General features: G+C 45.3%; 1 protein-coding gene across 3 annotated transcripts; it reads left to right on the top strand.

Annotated features, from left to right (window-relative positions):
* The first annotated feature begins 14 nt into the window (after positions 1-14).
* On the top strand, positions 15-15,609 carry Tfpt (TCF3 fusion partner). Of its 3 annotated transcripts, none has more exons than XM_036197518.1 (6): positions 15-402; positions 902-1,160; positions 4,338-4,408; positions 14,754-14,823; positions 14,904-15,110; positions 15,447-15,609. In XM_036197518.1, the coding sequence occupies exons 1-6, from the start codon at positions 380-382 to the stop codon at positions 15,564-15,566; spliced, it is 750 nt and encodes a 249-aa protein (XP_036053411.1). In that variant the 5' UTR covers positions 15-379; the 3' UTR covers positions 15,567-15,609. The 3 variants fall into 3 exon arrangements, with proteins under 3 accessions (XP_036053411.1, XP_036053403.1, XP_036053419.1); XM_036197510.1 differs by having other exon boundaries at positions 14,904-15,140; XM_036197526.1 differs by lacking the exon at positions 14,904-15,110.
* The last annotated feature ends 156 nt before the right edge of the window (positions 15,610-15,765 follow it).

The following is a 15,765-nucleotide window of genomic DNA, read 5'->3' as shown; positions in this document are numbered from 1 at the left end:
GGTGTTTCCGGCAGCGTTTGGACAACAACTTTATTAGCAGCTGCCTCGCTGGACGGCAAGCCGAGGAGTGGAGCTCGGCGAGTTCGTGCGACGTTGTGGGTCGAGCCTGGTAAGTGGGAAATCGCTTTGGCTCTATGACCCGGCGACGAGACAGGAATAAAGACGGTGACGACGAAGACAAGACGATCGGTGGAGGCGCTAGAGGATACACCAAGCACTTCAAGCCGCAATTCGGAGTCGGGTGCAAACGAAGGTGGGGGTAGGAAACTATAATTCCCAGAAGACACGAAGCTTTCCTGTGTCGCAAGGCCTAATGGGACAGGTAGTTTTGTGCACGGCTCCACCTATTTGAGGCTTGAGGTATCTCCTGATCCAAGAAATGGAGCTGGAACAGAGAGAGGGGTGAGTAGCTGAGCTTTGCGTAAACGAGAAATCCGAAAACAGTGCTGCGTGATGTGCAGCAGTCGACCGTAGTGATCTTAAGGCGGGTGGGGATTGTAGTTTGTGAAGTTGTTTTCTTTTAGAATCTTTTTGGGATGCTGGTAGCTGTACTGGAGCATCCTATGGAAGAAGACCAGGAGTTTGTGTGCCCTCATGGATCTGAGAGCAAGAAAAGCGTGGTCACTAAGATCTAGGGAGGAGGCTAGGGTCTTATTCCTAGGTGTGAGGGAGGAGGGTTGTTGGGGCCTGGACCCCGGGATGTGAGGGAGGAGGGGTAGAGCCTGGACTCCTGGGGGTGAGGACGGAGGCTAGGGTCTGATTCTTGGGTGTTAGGGAGGAGAGTTCGGGCCTGGACCCCAGGGTGTGAGGGAGGAAGGCTGGGGCTGGACCCGGACCCGAGTGTCTGAGGAGGGACTGGAGAGCCCGAATGCACGGTTCCTGAAACCTCTCGGCCCTACAGGACCATGGCAGCCGTGGGCTTTGAAGAGTTCTCAGCGCCTCCAGGCTCAGAGCTGGCTCTGCCTCCCCTGTTTGGTGGCCACATCCTGGAGAGTGAGCTAGAGACAGAAGTGGAGTTTGTGTCCGGCGGTCTGGGTGGTTCAGGACTCCGGGAGCGGGATGAAGAGGAAGAGGCAGCTCGGGGTCGCAGGCGTCGCCAACGGGAACTCAACAGAAGAAAGTACCAGGCTCTCGGTCGGCGCTGCCGGGAGATCGAGCAGGTAGGTGAGTGTGGATTCCCATTTTGGGGGTCCTCTGGCCTAAACTGCCGCTGCCGCCGCCGCCTCCTCCTCCCCCTCCTCCTCCTCCTCCTCCTCCTCCTCCTCCTCCTCCTCCTCCTCCTCCTCCTCCCAGTTTCCTTCTCTTCTTCTCGTGTCCTCTTGTACTAGAACAAATGAACAGATCTATGTGGGTCGAACTCTGTGCCAGGCACCCGGAGTGCTCTCTTCCAGAACATATTCATTATTTTTCTTGTTGTCATGACAAAATACCCACCAAAGCAACTTCAGGAAGGGCTTACTTTGGCTTAGAGTTTGAGGATACATCATAGCGGGGAAGTCATGGTGGCAAGAGCCTGAAACAGCTGGTCATGTTGCATCCATAGTCAGAAAGCAAAGGAGGGGGGGATGAATACTGGTGCTCAGCTTCACTTTTCCTTTTTATTAAGTTACAGGTTTCCAGTCCATGGAAATGGTGCTGCCCACATTCAGAGTGGATCTTCCTACTCTGTGTGCTCGTGTGTGTGTGTGTGTGTGTGTGTGTGTGTGTGTGTGTGTGTGTGTGTGTGTGTGTGTGTGTGTGTGTGTGTGTGTGTGTGTATACATGCATGAGCGCACACGTACACACATATAATGTTTATGAGTACTTTGCCTGCATGTGTGTTATGCCTGCATGCAAGTATGTCTGTGCATCATGTTGTGCATGCTTAATACCACAAAGGCTGGACTAGGGCATTGGATCCCTTGGAATTAGAGTTGCAAATGGTTGTAAGCCACTCTGTGGGTGCTGGGAATTGAATCTGCGTCTTCTGGAAGAATAGCTAGTGCTCTTAACCAACAAGCCATCTCGCCAGTCCTTCCCCTCCCCCAAGTAAGCACTTTTACCTGCCAGGTTGTTGCTCCATCCCCTAAACCTCCATTCTTTTTGTTTGTTTGTTTGTTTGTTTTATTTATTATGTACACAGAAGAGGGTGCCAGGTCTCATTACAGGTGGTTGTGAGCCACCATGTGGTTGCTGGGAATTGAACTCAGGACCTCTGGAAGAGCAGTCAGTGCTCTTAACCTCTGAGCCATCTCTCCAGCCCAAGCCTCCATTCTTAATCTACCCCACTAAGAACAGATTCCACATTCAGAAACCCAAGTTCAAGTTGAGTAATTTGTAAGAATCCACACAGCTGATGAGTGGCAGAGCAGGAAATTGGGGGTCTTTCTGATCAGAAGGAACATATTGGACATTCAGCCCATGTCCTAGGCTCTGTTTGTCTGAGTCACATCCCTTTCCTTCCATGCCTGGGCTGGGGCCTCCCGAAACTTCAGGGGCTGTTCCTTGCCAACGTGTTTTCTTTCTGACTTGTTGCTCATTTGTCTCCTATTTATCATTCACGTATTGGCTTAATGGACTTCCGATGGCCCTTATTACGGTGGCCATCTTTGGGTCTAATACCTGACATGCAGACTGTTGGTATCTGCCAAACACTTTGGTGCTTGTATTAATGACTTTTACATTTCTATGACCCCAGCACCCAACAGAAGCAACTTAAAGGAAGAAAGATTTATTTTGACTCATGACTCCAGTGCATCATGGTGAGGATGCTCAGTGGGCGACTCAGTTTGTGTAGACAGGAGCATGTGTAAGAGGCTTTTCACATCATTGTGTACCAGGAAGCAGAGAGGAAGACAGGAAGCACAGAAACCACATTCAGAGGCCCAGCCCTAATAATTGATTTCTGCTAGACAGATGCACTTCTCAAACTTTCCCAAGCCTCCTACCAACAACTGAGAGCCATGCATTGAAAGCTTGAGCCCGGGAGGGTGTGGTGGGTGAATGAGAATAGCCTCATAGGCTCATATGTTGGCATGCTTGTTCCCCAGTTAGCCAACTATTTGGGAAGGATTATGAGGTGTGACCTTATAAGAGGAGGTGTGTCTCTGGGGGTGGGCTTTGAGGTTTCAAAAGGCCGTGCCAGGCCCAGTCTCTTTCTATGCCTGCTGCCTGCAAATCAGGATGTAAGTCTCTCAGCTACTGGTCCAGAGCCATGCCTGTCTGCTTCCCACCATGATGGTAATGGACTAAGCCTCTAAAACTATAAGCAAGCCCAAGCAAATGCTCTCTTCTGTAAGATCTACCTTGGTCATGGTGCCTCTTCACAGCCATAGAACAGTAACTAGGAAAAGGAGGTATTCCAGATTCGAAGTGGAAAGTTCCCTAATCATTCGTTCAGCAAGGTTCAACTGAGGCTCTACCAGGCAGGCTCTGTTAAGCCTGGGGGACTCAGGCACATTGCTGTCACTAGGGAGCTTATGTTGTGGGTGGATAGACAGACAGTAAGCAAACCAAGTACAGAAGATGTGTGTGTTAAGAAAAAGTAGAGGAGCCAGGCAGTGATGGTGCATGCCCTTAATCCCAGCACTCAGGAGGCAGAGGCAAGTGGGTCTTTTGAGTTCAAGACCAGCCTGGTCTACTGAGTGAGTTCCAGGACAGTCGGGGCTACACAGAGAAACCCTGTCTAGACCCCTCCCCCCCCAAAAAAATAAAAGAAAAGATAAAGGGGAGGCAGAGCTCTGCAAGTTCTAGGCCAGCCATGACTAATAGTGAGATGCTGCCTCAAAATAAATAGAGAAATAGGACAAGAGAACAATGTGGAAAGACCATCTCTAGACCAGGAGTGTGTTCTGGGGAGTCTAATAGAGGATCAGCTCACAATGGGCCAGAGAAAGGAGTGAGTGAAGTAGGGCCTTGGGCCCTGAGATGTCTCCATAGAGCCAGGTACACGGAAGGCATGGCATTAGAAACACTGAATAAGTGGATAGGAGAATAGATGAAGTCCAGCTGACCTGGGCTTCTGTATTAGTTACTTCTCTGTTACTGTGATAAAATGCCATGGCCAAGGCAACTTGAAGAAGAGTTTATTTTAGCTTAGGGTTCCAGAGGGTTCAAATCCCAAATAGTGGAGCAGAGGCATCAGGAAGCTGGGAGCTCACATCTTGAACAGCAAGCATGAAGCAGAGAAACAGTCCTGGGAATGGTGTGAGGCTCTTGAAACCTCAGAGCCTGGTCTGACGGATGTACTTCCGCCAGTACGGCCACACCTCCTAGACCTCCCCAAATAGTGCCAACAGCTGGGAACCAAGCATTCAGATGCCAGAGCCTCTGAGGATGTTTCTTCTGCCTTCCTGCAGGTGAATGAGCGAGTCTTGCACAGGCTCCACCAGGTGCAAAGGATAACTCGGAGACTGCAGCAGGAGCGCAGGTACCATGCTGCATGCTCTGTGTGCCCAGCACCTCTGCTCCCACGTGTTCCCACCACCTTTCACCCTGTGTGCCATCGCTCATCTTCCTGGCCTTCACAGGGCACAGGGACAGAGCTGAAGACATGGGCCCAGAATGCGATAAATGGAGAAGTGGAATTGGGTCTTGGAGAGAAGAGCTGGCCCAGGGGCTGGAGTAAGGGGTAGGACAGAGCGTTTGCTCCGTGTAAGCAGAGAGGACCGCAGGAAGGAAGCAGCACAGGGCTTACCTGCTGTGTCTCTGAGCTGCATCTTCCAATTAAGGGTAGCAAGCAGTAGCATCTAGAGTCTGCATCGAGGCTTGAGCTAGAGTTCACAGTGGCAAGCTCAGGTCAGTACTCCTGCCGGGCACTGGTATCCCCATGGTCAGGTAGGGTGTGAGCCCTACCGTCAGATGCCCACTTGCTGTATCCCACTGACACAGGAATAAGCTTACGATTCAGAGCACTTTGAGGCCAAGTCCACCCAGCTCTTCTCAGTTCCACAGCTTGGCACATTTAACTCTATGGGCCCTCCTTAAGAACACTTTCCCAGTGTCTGGGTCCTCCTAGGCAGTTCCTTCTGAACCATCCCTGCTGATCTATCTTCACACTCCCAGATCCTCACCCTGTAGGTGGAGTTTTCCTGTCCCAACCACCTGCTCCCAAATAACCACTCACAGTCTTAATATGAATTATAAATGCTCGGTCAATAACTCAGGCTTATTACTAACTAGCTCTTAACATTTTAAATTAACCCATATTCCTTATTTACACTCTGCCACATGGTGGTACCTATATTAGCATGGCACGTTCATCTCCTGCTCCCTCTCCATCTGTCTGTCAACTCCTATGAATTCCCATGACTCCACCCTTCTTCCTCCCAGCATCCTCTTAGTCTGGCTCTCCTGCCTAACCTCCTGCCCAGCTATAGGCCAGTCAGCTCTTTATTAGCCAGTGGGAGTGATACATATTCGGAGTGTGCAAAAAGATTGTTCTACAGCATCGCCCGGTAGTCAGTTCCCAGGATACATTGTCAGGTATGGTAGCTGCTAGCTACAGATGGCTATTTTTGCTTATATTTGATAAATTACAATTTAATTGCATGTGGCCTAGCCATAGAACATTTGCCTAGCGTGTGCAGGGCCCTGAGTTCAATCTCTCTGTCATTTTTAAAAATTAATTAATTAATTAATTAATTAATTTGTTTATTTATTTTTTGGTGGAGCTGAGGATCGAACCCAGGGCCTTGTGCTTGCTAGGCAAACGTTCTACCACTGAGCTAAATCCCCAACCCCTAAAATTTTATTTTGAATTTACTTATTTATTTTATACCCTGACCACAGTTTCCCTTTCCTCCTCTCCTCCCAGTCCCTCCCCATTACCTCTCCTCCATCCCCCACCCCATCTACTCCTGTTCAAGAAAGGACAGGTCTCCCATGAGTATCAACAAAACAAGACATAATCAACTTGCAGTAAGATTAAGCACCTCCCTTTGTGTTAAGGCTGGGCAAGGCAACCCGGTGTGAGAAATAATATTTCAGAAGCCAGCAAAAGGGTCAGAGACAGTCAAAGCATTAGGGACAGCCCCTGCTCCCTCTGTTAGGAGTCCCACAAGAAGACCAAGCTACACAACTGTCACACGTATGTAGAGGGCTTAGATTGTCCCTCCCTGGTTGTTGATTCATAGTGAGTTCCTATGAACCAGGTCAGCTGATTCTGTGGGTTTTCCTGTGATGTCCTTGGCCCCTCTGGCTCCTACAATCCTTCTGTCCTTTCTCTTCAGCAGGATTCCCCGAGCTCTGCCTGATGTTTGTTAGGCTGTGGTCTCTGCCTCTGTTTCCATCCGTTGCTGCAGGAAGCCTCTCTGATGGCAATAGGGCTAGGCACCAATCTATGAGTATGGCAGAATATCTTTAGGGAATATTACATTGACATTTTTTTTTTCTCCAGTCATTTTGATTCTATCCTAGGTCTCTGGGTCACCCAGCCTCTGGGTCCTGGCACTCCAGGCAGTGTCAGGAATGGGCTTACTCTGCTGGCATGGGTCTCCGGCTGGACCAGGCAGTGGTTGGTCACTCCCTCTATGCCACTGTTACCCCAGCACATCCCATAGGCAGGACAGACTGTAGATCGAGGGTTATGTGGCTGGGTTGGTGTCCCAGTCCCTCCACTGGAAGTCTTGCTGGCCACAGGAATGGCCAGTTCAGGCTATGTATCCATTATTGCTGGGAGTCTTAGCTGGAATCATCCTTGAAGATTCCTGGGAGTTACCCTTATCCCAGGTTTCTGCCTGACCCCAGATTACCCCTCCTTTCCACTTGTCTCTTTCAGCACTCTCCCCATCCATTCCCCAACCTTATCCTTCATGTTTCCATCCCCATCCTCCCTCAGTCCACCCAAGAAATATCTTCTGTTTCCCACTCCCAGGGAGATCCAAGCATGCTCCCTTGGGCCCTCCTTGTTACCTAGCCTCTCAGGGTCTGTGGTTTGTAGCATGGTTATCCTTTACTTTACAGCTAATATCCAATTATAAGAGAGTACATGCCATGTTTGTCTTTCTGGGTCTGTGTTACGTCACTCAGAATGATATTTTTTAGTTCTATCTATTTGCCTTCAAATTTCCTGATGTCATTGTTCTTAACAGCTGAGTAGTACTCCATTGTGTGAATGTACCACATTTTCTTTATCCGTTCTTCAGTTGAGGGCATCTAGGTTGTTTCCAGGTTCTGACTATTATGATTAATGCTGCTATGAACATAGATGAGCATGTGTCCTTGTGGTATGATTGAGCATTCCTTAGGTATATGCCCAAGAGTGGTATGGCTGGGTCTTGAGGTAAATTGATTCCTAATTTTCTGAGAAGTCATCATAATGTCAATTTCCAAAGTGGCTGTACAAGCTTACACTCCCACCAGCAATGGAGGCATGTTCCTCTTGCTCCAAATCCTCTCCAGCATAAGCTGTCATTTGTGTTTTTGATCTTAGCCACTCTGACAGGTGTAATCTCAGATCTGTTTTGATTTGCATTTCCTTGAGGGCTAAGGATGATGAATGTTTCTTTAAGTGTTTCTCTACTGTTTGAGATTCTTCTGTTGAGAAGTCTCTATTTAGTTCAGTATCCCGTTTTTTAATTGGATTATTTGGTTTTTTGATTTCTAGTTTCTTGAGTTTTTTATATATTTTAAATGTTGGATGTGGGTTTGGTTTCCCATTCTGTAGGATACCATTTTGTCCTATTGATGTTATCTTTTGCCGTACAGAAGCTTTTTGGTTTCAGGAGGTCCATTTATTAATTGTTGATCTTAGTGTCTGTGCTACTGGTGTTCTATTCAGGAAGTTGTCTCCTGTGTTAATGCGTTCAAGGCTATTCCCCACTTTTTTTTCTATCAGGTTCAAAGTAACTGGATTTATGTTGAGGTCTTTGATCCACTTGGACTTGAGTTTTGTGCATGGTGACAGATATGGATCTATTTGCAGCCTTCTACATGTTGACATCCAGTTATGCCAGCACCATTTGTTGAAGAAGCTTTCTTTTCTCCATTGTATATTTTTAACTTATTTGCCAAAAATCAACTGTCCATAGGTGTGTAGATTTATGTCTGTGTCTTCCATTCAATTCCATTATCAATGTGTCTTTTTTATGCCAACACTGTGTGTTTTTTATTACTATAACCCTATAGTAGATCTTGAGATAAGGGTTGGTGATATCTCTGGCAGTTCTTTTATTGTATGGGATTATTTGGCTATCCTGTGTTTTTATTTTTATATATGAATTGAGTATTGTACTTTCAAGGTCTGTAAAGAATTATATTGGAATTTTGATGGGGATTGCATTTGGCCATTTTTACTATGTTAATCCTGCTGATCCATGAACATGGGAGATCTTTCCATTTTCTGATATTGTCCCCAATTTCTTTTTTCAAAGACTATAAGTTCTTGTCAATACAGATTTTTTACTTGCTTGGTTAGGGTTACCCTAATATGTTTTATATTGTTTGTGACTATTGTGAAGGGTGTTGTTTCCATGATTTCTTCTCAGCCCTTTTATTTTTTGTATATGAGAGGGCTACTGATTTTTTTGATTTAATCTTGTGTCCATCTGGCTACTTCGATAAAGATGTTTATCAGCTGTAGGAGTCCCCTAGTAGAGTTGGGGTCGCTTATGTATACTATCATGTCATCTGCAAATAGCAATACTTTAACTTATTATTTTCCAATTTATTAAATTGAATTTCCAATTTTTCTTTTCCAATTCTCCTTTTGTTTTCTTATTGCTCTAGCTAGAACTTTGAGTACTATATTGAGTAGATATGGAGAGAGTGGACAGCCTTGTCTTGTTCCCGATTTTAGTGGAATTGGATTTAGTGGAATGGAAATTTAATTTGATGTTGGCTGTCAGCTTCCTGTAAATTGCCTTTATTATGTTTAGGAATGTTCCTTGTATTCCTGATCTCTGTAGGACCTTTATCATGAAGGGGTGTTGGATTTTGTCAAAGGCCTTTTCAATATCTAATGGGATGATCATGTGTTTTTTTCTTTCAGTTTGTTTATATATTGTTTTACATTGACAGATTTTTGTATGTTAAACCATCCTTGCATTCCTGGGATGAAGCCCACTCGATCTTTGTGGATGATCTTCTCCTTGTGTTTTTGGATTTGGTTTGCTAGTATTTTATTCAGTATTTTTTGCATCAATGTTCATGAGGGAAATTGGTCTGTAATTTTCTTTGTTCAATCTTGGTGTGGTTTGGGTATCAGGGTAACTGTGTCCTCATAGAAAGAATCTGACAGTGTTCCTTCTGTTTCTGTTTTGGGGAATAATTTGAGGAGTACTGGTATTAGCTCTTATTTGAAAGTCTGGTAAAATTCTGCACTGAAACCTTCTTGCCCTGAGCTTTTCTTGGTTGGGACTGCTTCTATTTCCTTGGGGGTTATAGGTCTATTTAAATTATTTATCTGATCTTGATTTAATTTTGATAAGTGGTATCTATCAAGAAATTTGTCCATTTCTTTTAGATTTTCCAGTTTTGTAAACTACCTGTTTTTGAAGTATGACCTGTTGATTCTTTGGATTTCCTCATTGTCTGTTGTTATGTTTCCCTTTTTATTTTCGATTTTTGTTAATTTGCATATTCTTTCTCTGCCTTTTAGTTAGTTTGGAGAAGCGTTTGTCTATGTTGTTGATTCTCTCAAAGTACCAACTCTGTTTCATTGATTCCTTGTATTGTTCTCTTTGTTTTTATTTTATTGATTTCAGCCCTAAGTTTGATGATCTCCTGCCTTCTGCTCCTCTTGGGAGTGTTTGCTTCTTTTTGTTCTATATCTTTCAGATGTACTGTTAAGTCACTAGTGTGAGCTCTCTCAAATTCTTCATGAAGGGAGTTAGTGCTATGAACCTTTCTTTTATCATGGCTTTCATTGTATCCCATAAGTTTGGGTATGATGTGCATTCATTTTCATTAAGTTCTAGGAAGTCTTTAATTTCTTTCTTTGTTTCTTCCTTGACCCACTGTTAATTCAGTAGAGAGTTGTTTAGTTTCCATGAGTTTGTAGGCTTCCTGTAGTTTCTGTTGTTGTTGAAGTCCAGCTTTATTCCATGGTGGTCTGATAAGATACAAGGGGTTATTTCAATTTTCTTGTATCTGTTGAGGCTTGCTTTGTGGCTGAGAATATGGTCAGTTTTGGAGAAGGTTCCATGAGGTGCCAAGAAGTTAGATTCTTTTGTGTTTGGGTGAAATGTTTTGTAGATATGTTAGGTCCATTTGAGTCATAACATCTGTTAGTTCTGTTATTTCTCTGTTTTCTTTCTGTCTGGATGACCATTTGATAGTGAGGTGTTGAAATCTCCCACTCTTATTGTGTGGGGTTTATTGTGTGATTTAAGCTTAGTAATGTTTCTTTTACAAATGTGGGTTCCCTTGCATTTGGGGCATAGATGTTCAGAATTGAGACATTATCTTGGTGGATTTTTTCCTTTGATGAATATGAAATGTCCTTCTCCATCTTTTTTGTTTAATTTTGGTTTGAAGTCTATTTTATTAGATGTTAGGATAGCTACACTAGCTTACTTCTTAGGTCCAACCCTTTATTCTGAGGTAATGTCTATCTTTGATGTTGAGATGTTTCTTGTATGCAGCAGGATGCATCCTGTTTCCATATCCATTATGTTAGCCTGTGTCTTTTTATTGGCGAGTTGAGTTCATTGATATTGAGAGATATTAATGACTACTGATTGTTAATTCCTGTTCTTTTGTTGTTGGTGGTGATGGTGGTAGTGGTTGTGGTTGGTGTGTGTGTGTTGGCAGGGGGGGGATCCCTTCTTTGGGTTTTGCTGGTGTGAGATTATCTATTGCCCATGTTTTCATGGGTGTAGTTAACTTCCTTGGGTTGTAGTTTTTCTTCTAGTGTCTTCTGTAGGGCTGAATTTGTGGATAGATATGTTTTAAATTTGACTTTGTCATAAAATATCTTGTTTTCTCCATCTATGGTGACTGTAAGTTTTGCTAGGTATATTAGTCTGGGTTGGCATCCATGGTCTCTTAGAGTCTGCACTCCAGGCTCTTCTGGCTTTTAGGGTCTGATTTGAGAAGTCAGGCGTGATTCTAACAGTTCTGCCTTTATATATTACTTAGCCTTTTTCCTTTGCAGCTTTTAATAGTCTTCCTTTGTTCTATATGTTTAGTGTTTTGATTATTACGTGGCACAGGGATTTCCTTTTCTGATCCAGTCTATTTGGTGTTCTGTCAGTTTCTTGTACCTTTATAGGTATGTCCTTCTTCATGTTTGGACATTTTTGTTCTATGATTTTGTTAAATATATTCTCTGAGGTTTTGAGCTGGGATTCTTCTTCTATTTCTCTTATTCTTAGGTTTGGTCTTTTCATGGTGTCCCAGATTTTCTAGATGTTTGTGTTATAAGTTTTTTTTTTTTTTATTTAACATTTTCTTTGATTGGTGAATCTATTCTTCTATTGTATCTTCAATGTCTGAGATTCTGTCTTTTATCTTTTCCATCCTGTAGGTGATGCTTGCGTCTGTAGTTCCTGTTCACTTCAGATTTTCCATTTCTAGCATTCCCTCAGTTTGTGTTTTCTGTTTCTTTTTCTTTTCTTTTCTCTCTTTCCCTCCCTCCCTCCCTCTCCTTCCTTCCTTCCTCCCTTCCTTCCTTTCTTTCTTTTTTTCTGAGACAGGGTTTCCCTGTGTAGCTTTGCGCCTTTCCTGGATCTCGCTCAGTAGACCAGGCTGGCCTGGAACTCACAGAGATCCGCCTGCCTCTGCCTCCCGAGTGCTGGGATTACAGGCGTGCGCCACCCCTGCCCAGCATTTTCTTTATTGTTTCTATTTCAGTTTTCATGTGTTGAATAGTTCCCTTCACCTATTCGTTTGTTTTTTCTTGGTTTTCTTGGCATTCTTTAAAGGATTTATTTCCTCCAATTTTTTAATTGTCTTTCCTTGATTTCTGAGAGTTTTTCATTTCCTCTTTAGTCACCTCTGTCATCTTCATATAGTTGTTTTTAGGGCCATTTTCTTGTGTTTCAGTTGCCTTGGATATTCAGGTTTTACTGTGTTTGGGTGGCTGGGGTCTTGTAGTGCCATAGTGCCCTGGCTGTTGTTGATTACATTCTTAAACTGGCATTTAGGCATCTGGTTTGGGGATGACTACAGTTCCTGGTCCTGATTTATAAGCTTGTCTTTGTTGGATGGATGTTTTGTTCCTTGGTTTCTGTTTCCTTTTAGTCTTCTAGTCTTTGTGGCCTGGATTTCTGGTGGCTAGCACTGACTACTGATCTAGTAATGAGTCTCCATCCAAGTTGGGAGATGGCCTTCTGGAGGTTAGCTTGGCCTTTGGTGCACAGGGGATCTCTGTTCTTTTGACATTGTGTTGCCCTGTTCTTCTGACAGCTGTAGCCTGTGCCTGTTCTTCCAAATGTTGTGGTCTGCACCTGAGAGTCTGAAGTCTGCTACTTAGACTGGTGTGGTCTGCACCTGAGCAGTGGGATTCTGGCAGAGTTGGCGGCAGGGCCCAGCAGCAGTGCTGGTGATGAGGTGGAGGGGGAGGGCTGCAGAATGGGTACAGGGGAACAGAATCTGGGAAGCAGTACAACTGGACAGGCGAGAAGGTTCTTCCGACTAGTGGATTATTACCTGAGCTGATGAAGTCTGCCAGGGTTCTTCTCTGTCCTTTTTAGTTTTTTTTTTTTTTTTTTAAGATTTATTTGGGGCTGGAGAGATGGCTCAGAGTTTTAAAGATTATTTATTATGTATACAGAAGAGGGTGCCAGATCTCATTACAGATGGTTGTGAGCCACCATGTGGGTGCTGGGAATTGAACTCAGGACCTCTGGAAGAGCAGAAAGTGCTCTTTAACCTCTGAGCCATCTCTCCAGACCTGAAGTTTTTATTTTATTTTATTTGTATGAGTGTGTGGCCTGCACGTGTGCCAGTGCACCACGTGTGTGAAGTGGACAAGAAGAGGGCATTGGATCCTCTGGTTACAGAAGGTTGTGAGCTGCCGTGTGGGTACTAGGATCCAAACCTGGGTCCTCTGGAAGAGCATTCAGTACTCTTGCTGAACTCTCTCTCTCTCTCTCTCTCTCTCTCTCTTTCTCTTTTTCTTTTTTTTTTTTTTTTGAGCTGAGGATCGACCCCAGGGCCTTGCGCTAGCTAGGCAAGTGCTCTACCACTGAGCTAAATCCCCATCCCTGAACCATCTCTCTAAGCCCTTGGATTCAACCTCTAGTACTGTAAAAGAAAAAAAGTGTGAGAATGGAGCTGGAATTATAGGTAGTTGTGAGCTACCCAATTCGAGTGCTGGGAACTGAACTCAGGTCCTCAGGAAGCGCAGCATGCTCCCACCCCTCCGGCCCTTGTTTGTTTTCTTCTTTGTTTTGTTTCAGGGCAGGATTTTTTTGTGTGTGTGTGGCCCTGACTGTCCTAGAACTCTCTGTGTAGGCCAGTGTGGCCTTGAACTTGGAGATCCACCTGCCTCTGCCTCCCAAGTGCTGGGATTAAAGGCTTGTGCCACCATGCCCAGGTGTTTGTTTGTTTTTAATTAGTTTATTTTTGAAAATCTTTTGTGTCTCTGTGTGTGATTGTTTATATGCACATATGTAGGTCACCTGTGGAGACCATAAGAGAGCCTGGGAGCCGGAGTTCGAGGGATTTGTGAACCCTCTGGTGTGGCTAGTGGGGTCCTCATGATGGGGCAGCAAGTACTCCTAACAGCTGAGCCATCTCGCCAGCCTTTTTGTTTTGAGAGAAAGGCTCTCCCTGTATATTGCAGGCTCTTTTGTTTGTTTCCTCCTGGATGCTGGAATTTTATCGACACTCACTCCTTGGCTAGTCAAGATTTTACTTTACAGTAGGACCAGGGGACTTGATGATAGGGGTTGTTGGCCTCTGTAGGTAAAACATGAAGTTGAGAAATTAGCCACCCAAGCTGAATGAATGAACTCCCCTTAACAATCCAGTATGTCTGATGAAGTCTCTAAACTCTCTACCTGGATCACAGCCACATTCCCAGAGGGTCTCTGGACCACTTGTCATACCCTGCCACTAGGGGTCTTGTTACAAAATCAAGTTCCCAGCCTCACCCCAGACCTGTTGTATCAACATCTAGTGACTGGGCACACAATCTTCAAATATAAGACAAGCCAGGTGGTGGCACCCACCTTTAATCCCAGCACTTGGAAGGCAGAGGCATGTGTATCTCTGTAACTTCAAGGCCAGCCTGTTCTTCATAGAAAGTTCAAGGCCAGCCAGGGCTAGATCATGAGACCCTGTCACAAAAAACAAACAACAACAACAAAAAAAGAAGTTTGGAGCCAGGTGTAGTGGCACACACCTTTAATCCCAGCACTCGTAGGACATAAGTAGGTGAATCTCACTTTCATAGAAAGTTCGAGGCCAGCCTGGTCTACAAAGCAAAGACAGCCAAGGCTATTACAGAGAAAGCCTATCTCAAAAAACAAATAAATGAATAAATAAGTAAGAAGTTTGGGACTCCTAGCTCAGCAGTTCAATACTTGTGAAGCATGTGCAAGGCCCTGGATTCAGTCTTCATTACCAACAACAAAACTGGAATTCAATTGAATGATCGCCAGATGCTGACAATCACATCGTGTAGTTTAGAGACCGGGAACGTATGTCACCTGTCATTCAGACTTTGGGTCAGACAGGTTCCCAGGCTATGCTCTCAGGCTGCAGAGCTCCAAACCTTTCTAATTTGGGACAACTTTAGATTAAAGTAAAGGGAGATCTGGACTTTATGATGTTACTTCCCTTCCCAGAAGATACGATGCCCCAGAACTGCATCTCTGTCCACACAGGTTCCTCATGAGGGTGCTGGACTCGTATGGGGATGATTACCGGGCTAGCCAGTTCACCATCGTGTTGGAGGTAAGCTCTGGTCTTCAGGCAGGTAGGGGAGTGGGGAGTCCAATTAAGTCTTTAACTGCCTCCAATGTGCATCTTACCAGGATGATGGCAGCCAAGGCACAGATGTCCCCACCCCAGGCAATGCTGAGAACGAGCCTCCAGAGAAAGAGGGGCTTTCCCCACCCCAAAGGACACCTGCACCCCTAGACCCCAGCAGTCCAGCCCCTGGCGAGGGGCCCAGTGGGCGGAAGAGGCGGAGGGCACCACGGGTGGGGGCTTCGTTGACCCCAGAACTGGCCCCAGTACAGGTGGGAGCCGAGGGCTGGGGCCAAGGCGTGGTGAGAATCTTGGGCTGGGTTTTGAGGGGTCTGGGGGCTGGGGGAGGGCTGGGCAGAGTGGCAACAGGGTTAACGTCAGGTAGGACAGGGAAGAGGAGTTGGAAATTTTAGGCTAGAGTTTGAAGAAGAAAATGACTAGATGTGGGAACAGAGGAAGTCAGCTGAGGGATACTTGTTAGGCAGGGCTGCTGGAAAGTGAATGGCCCTGGGAACCGGTGCCCACAGGCTGATTGGGGTGCATGTGTTGGACAGGTTATGTCTCCTAGGTCTCCATATCCACTCACATCTTGTTGCTTATCTTTCCAGATTAAGGTTGAGGAAGACTTTGGCTTTGAAGCAGATGAGGCCTTGGATTCAAGTTGGGTTTCTAGAGGGCCGGACAAGCTGCTGCCCTACCCTACACTAGCAAGCCCACCCTTTGACTAACCCTGTCTCCCCAATAAACAGACTCCCCGTGTACACTTGTCTAGGCCACTGTCCACTGCTCCCATCCCTGAAACACTCAGGTCTTGGACTGGAGGCCGAGGCAGAAGACTGCCATATGTGTGAGGCCACCCTGGCTACACATTTGAGTTCTAGGTCGGCCTAGCCTACATAAACAGTGAGATTTCCTTCTCTCAAAACA

Source organism: Onychomys torridus, chromosome 1 (assembly GCF_903995425.1).
Source record: "Onychomys torridus chromosome 1, mOncTor1.1, whole genome shotgun sequence".
In the NCBI taxonomy this organism is placed as follows: domain Eukaryota; kingdom Metazoa; phylum Chordata; class Mammalia; order Rodentia; family Cricetidae; genus Onychomys; species Onychomys torridus.
This window is presented reverse-complemented; position numbering and strand designations above follow the sequence as displayed.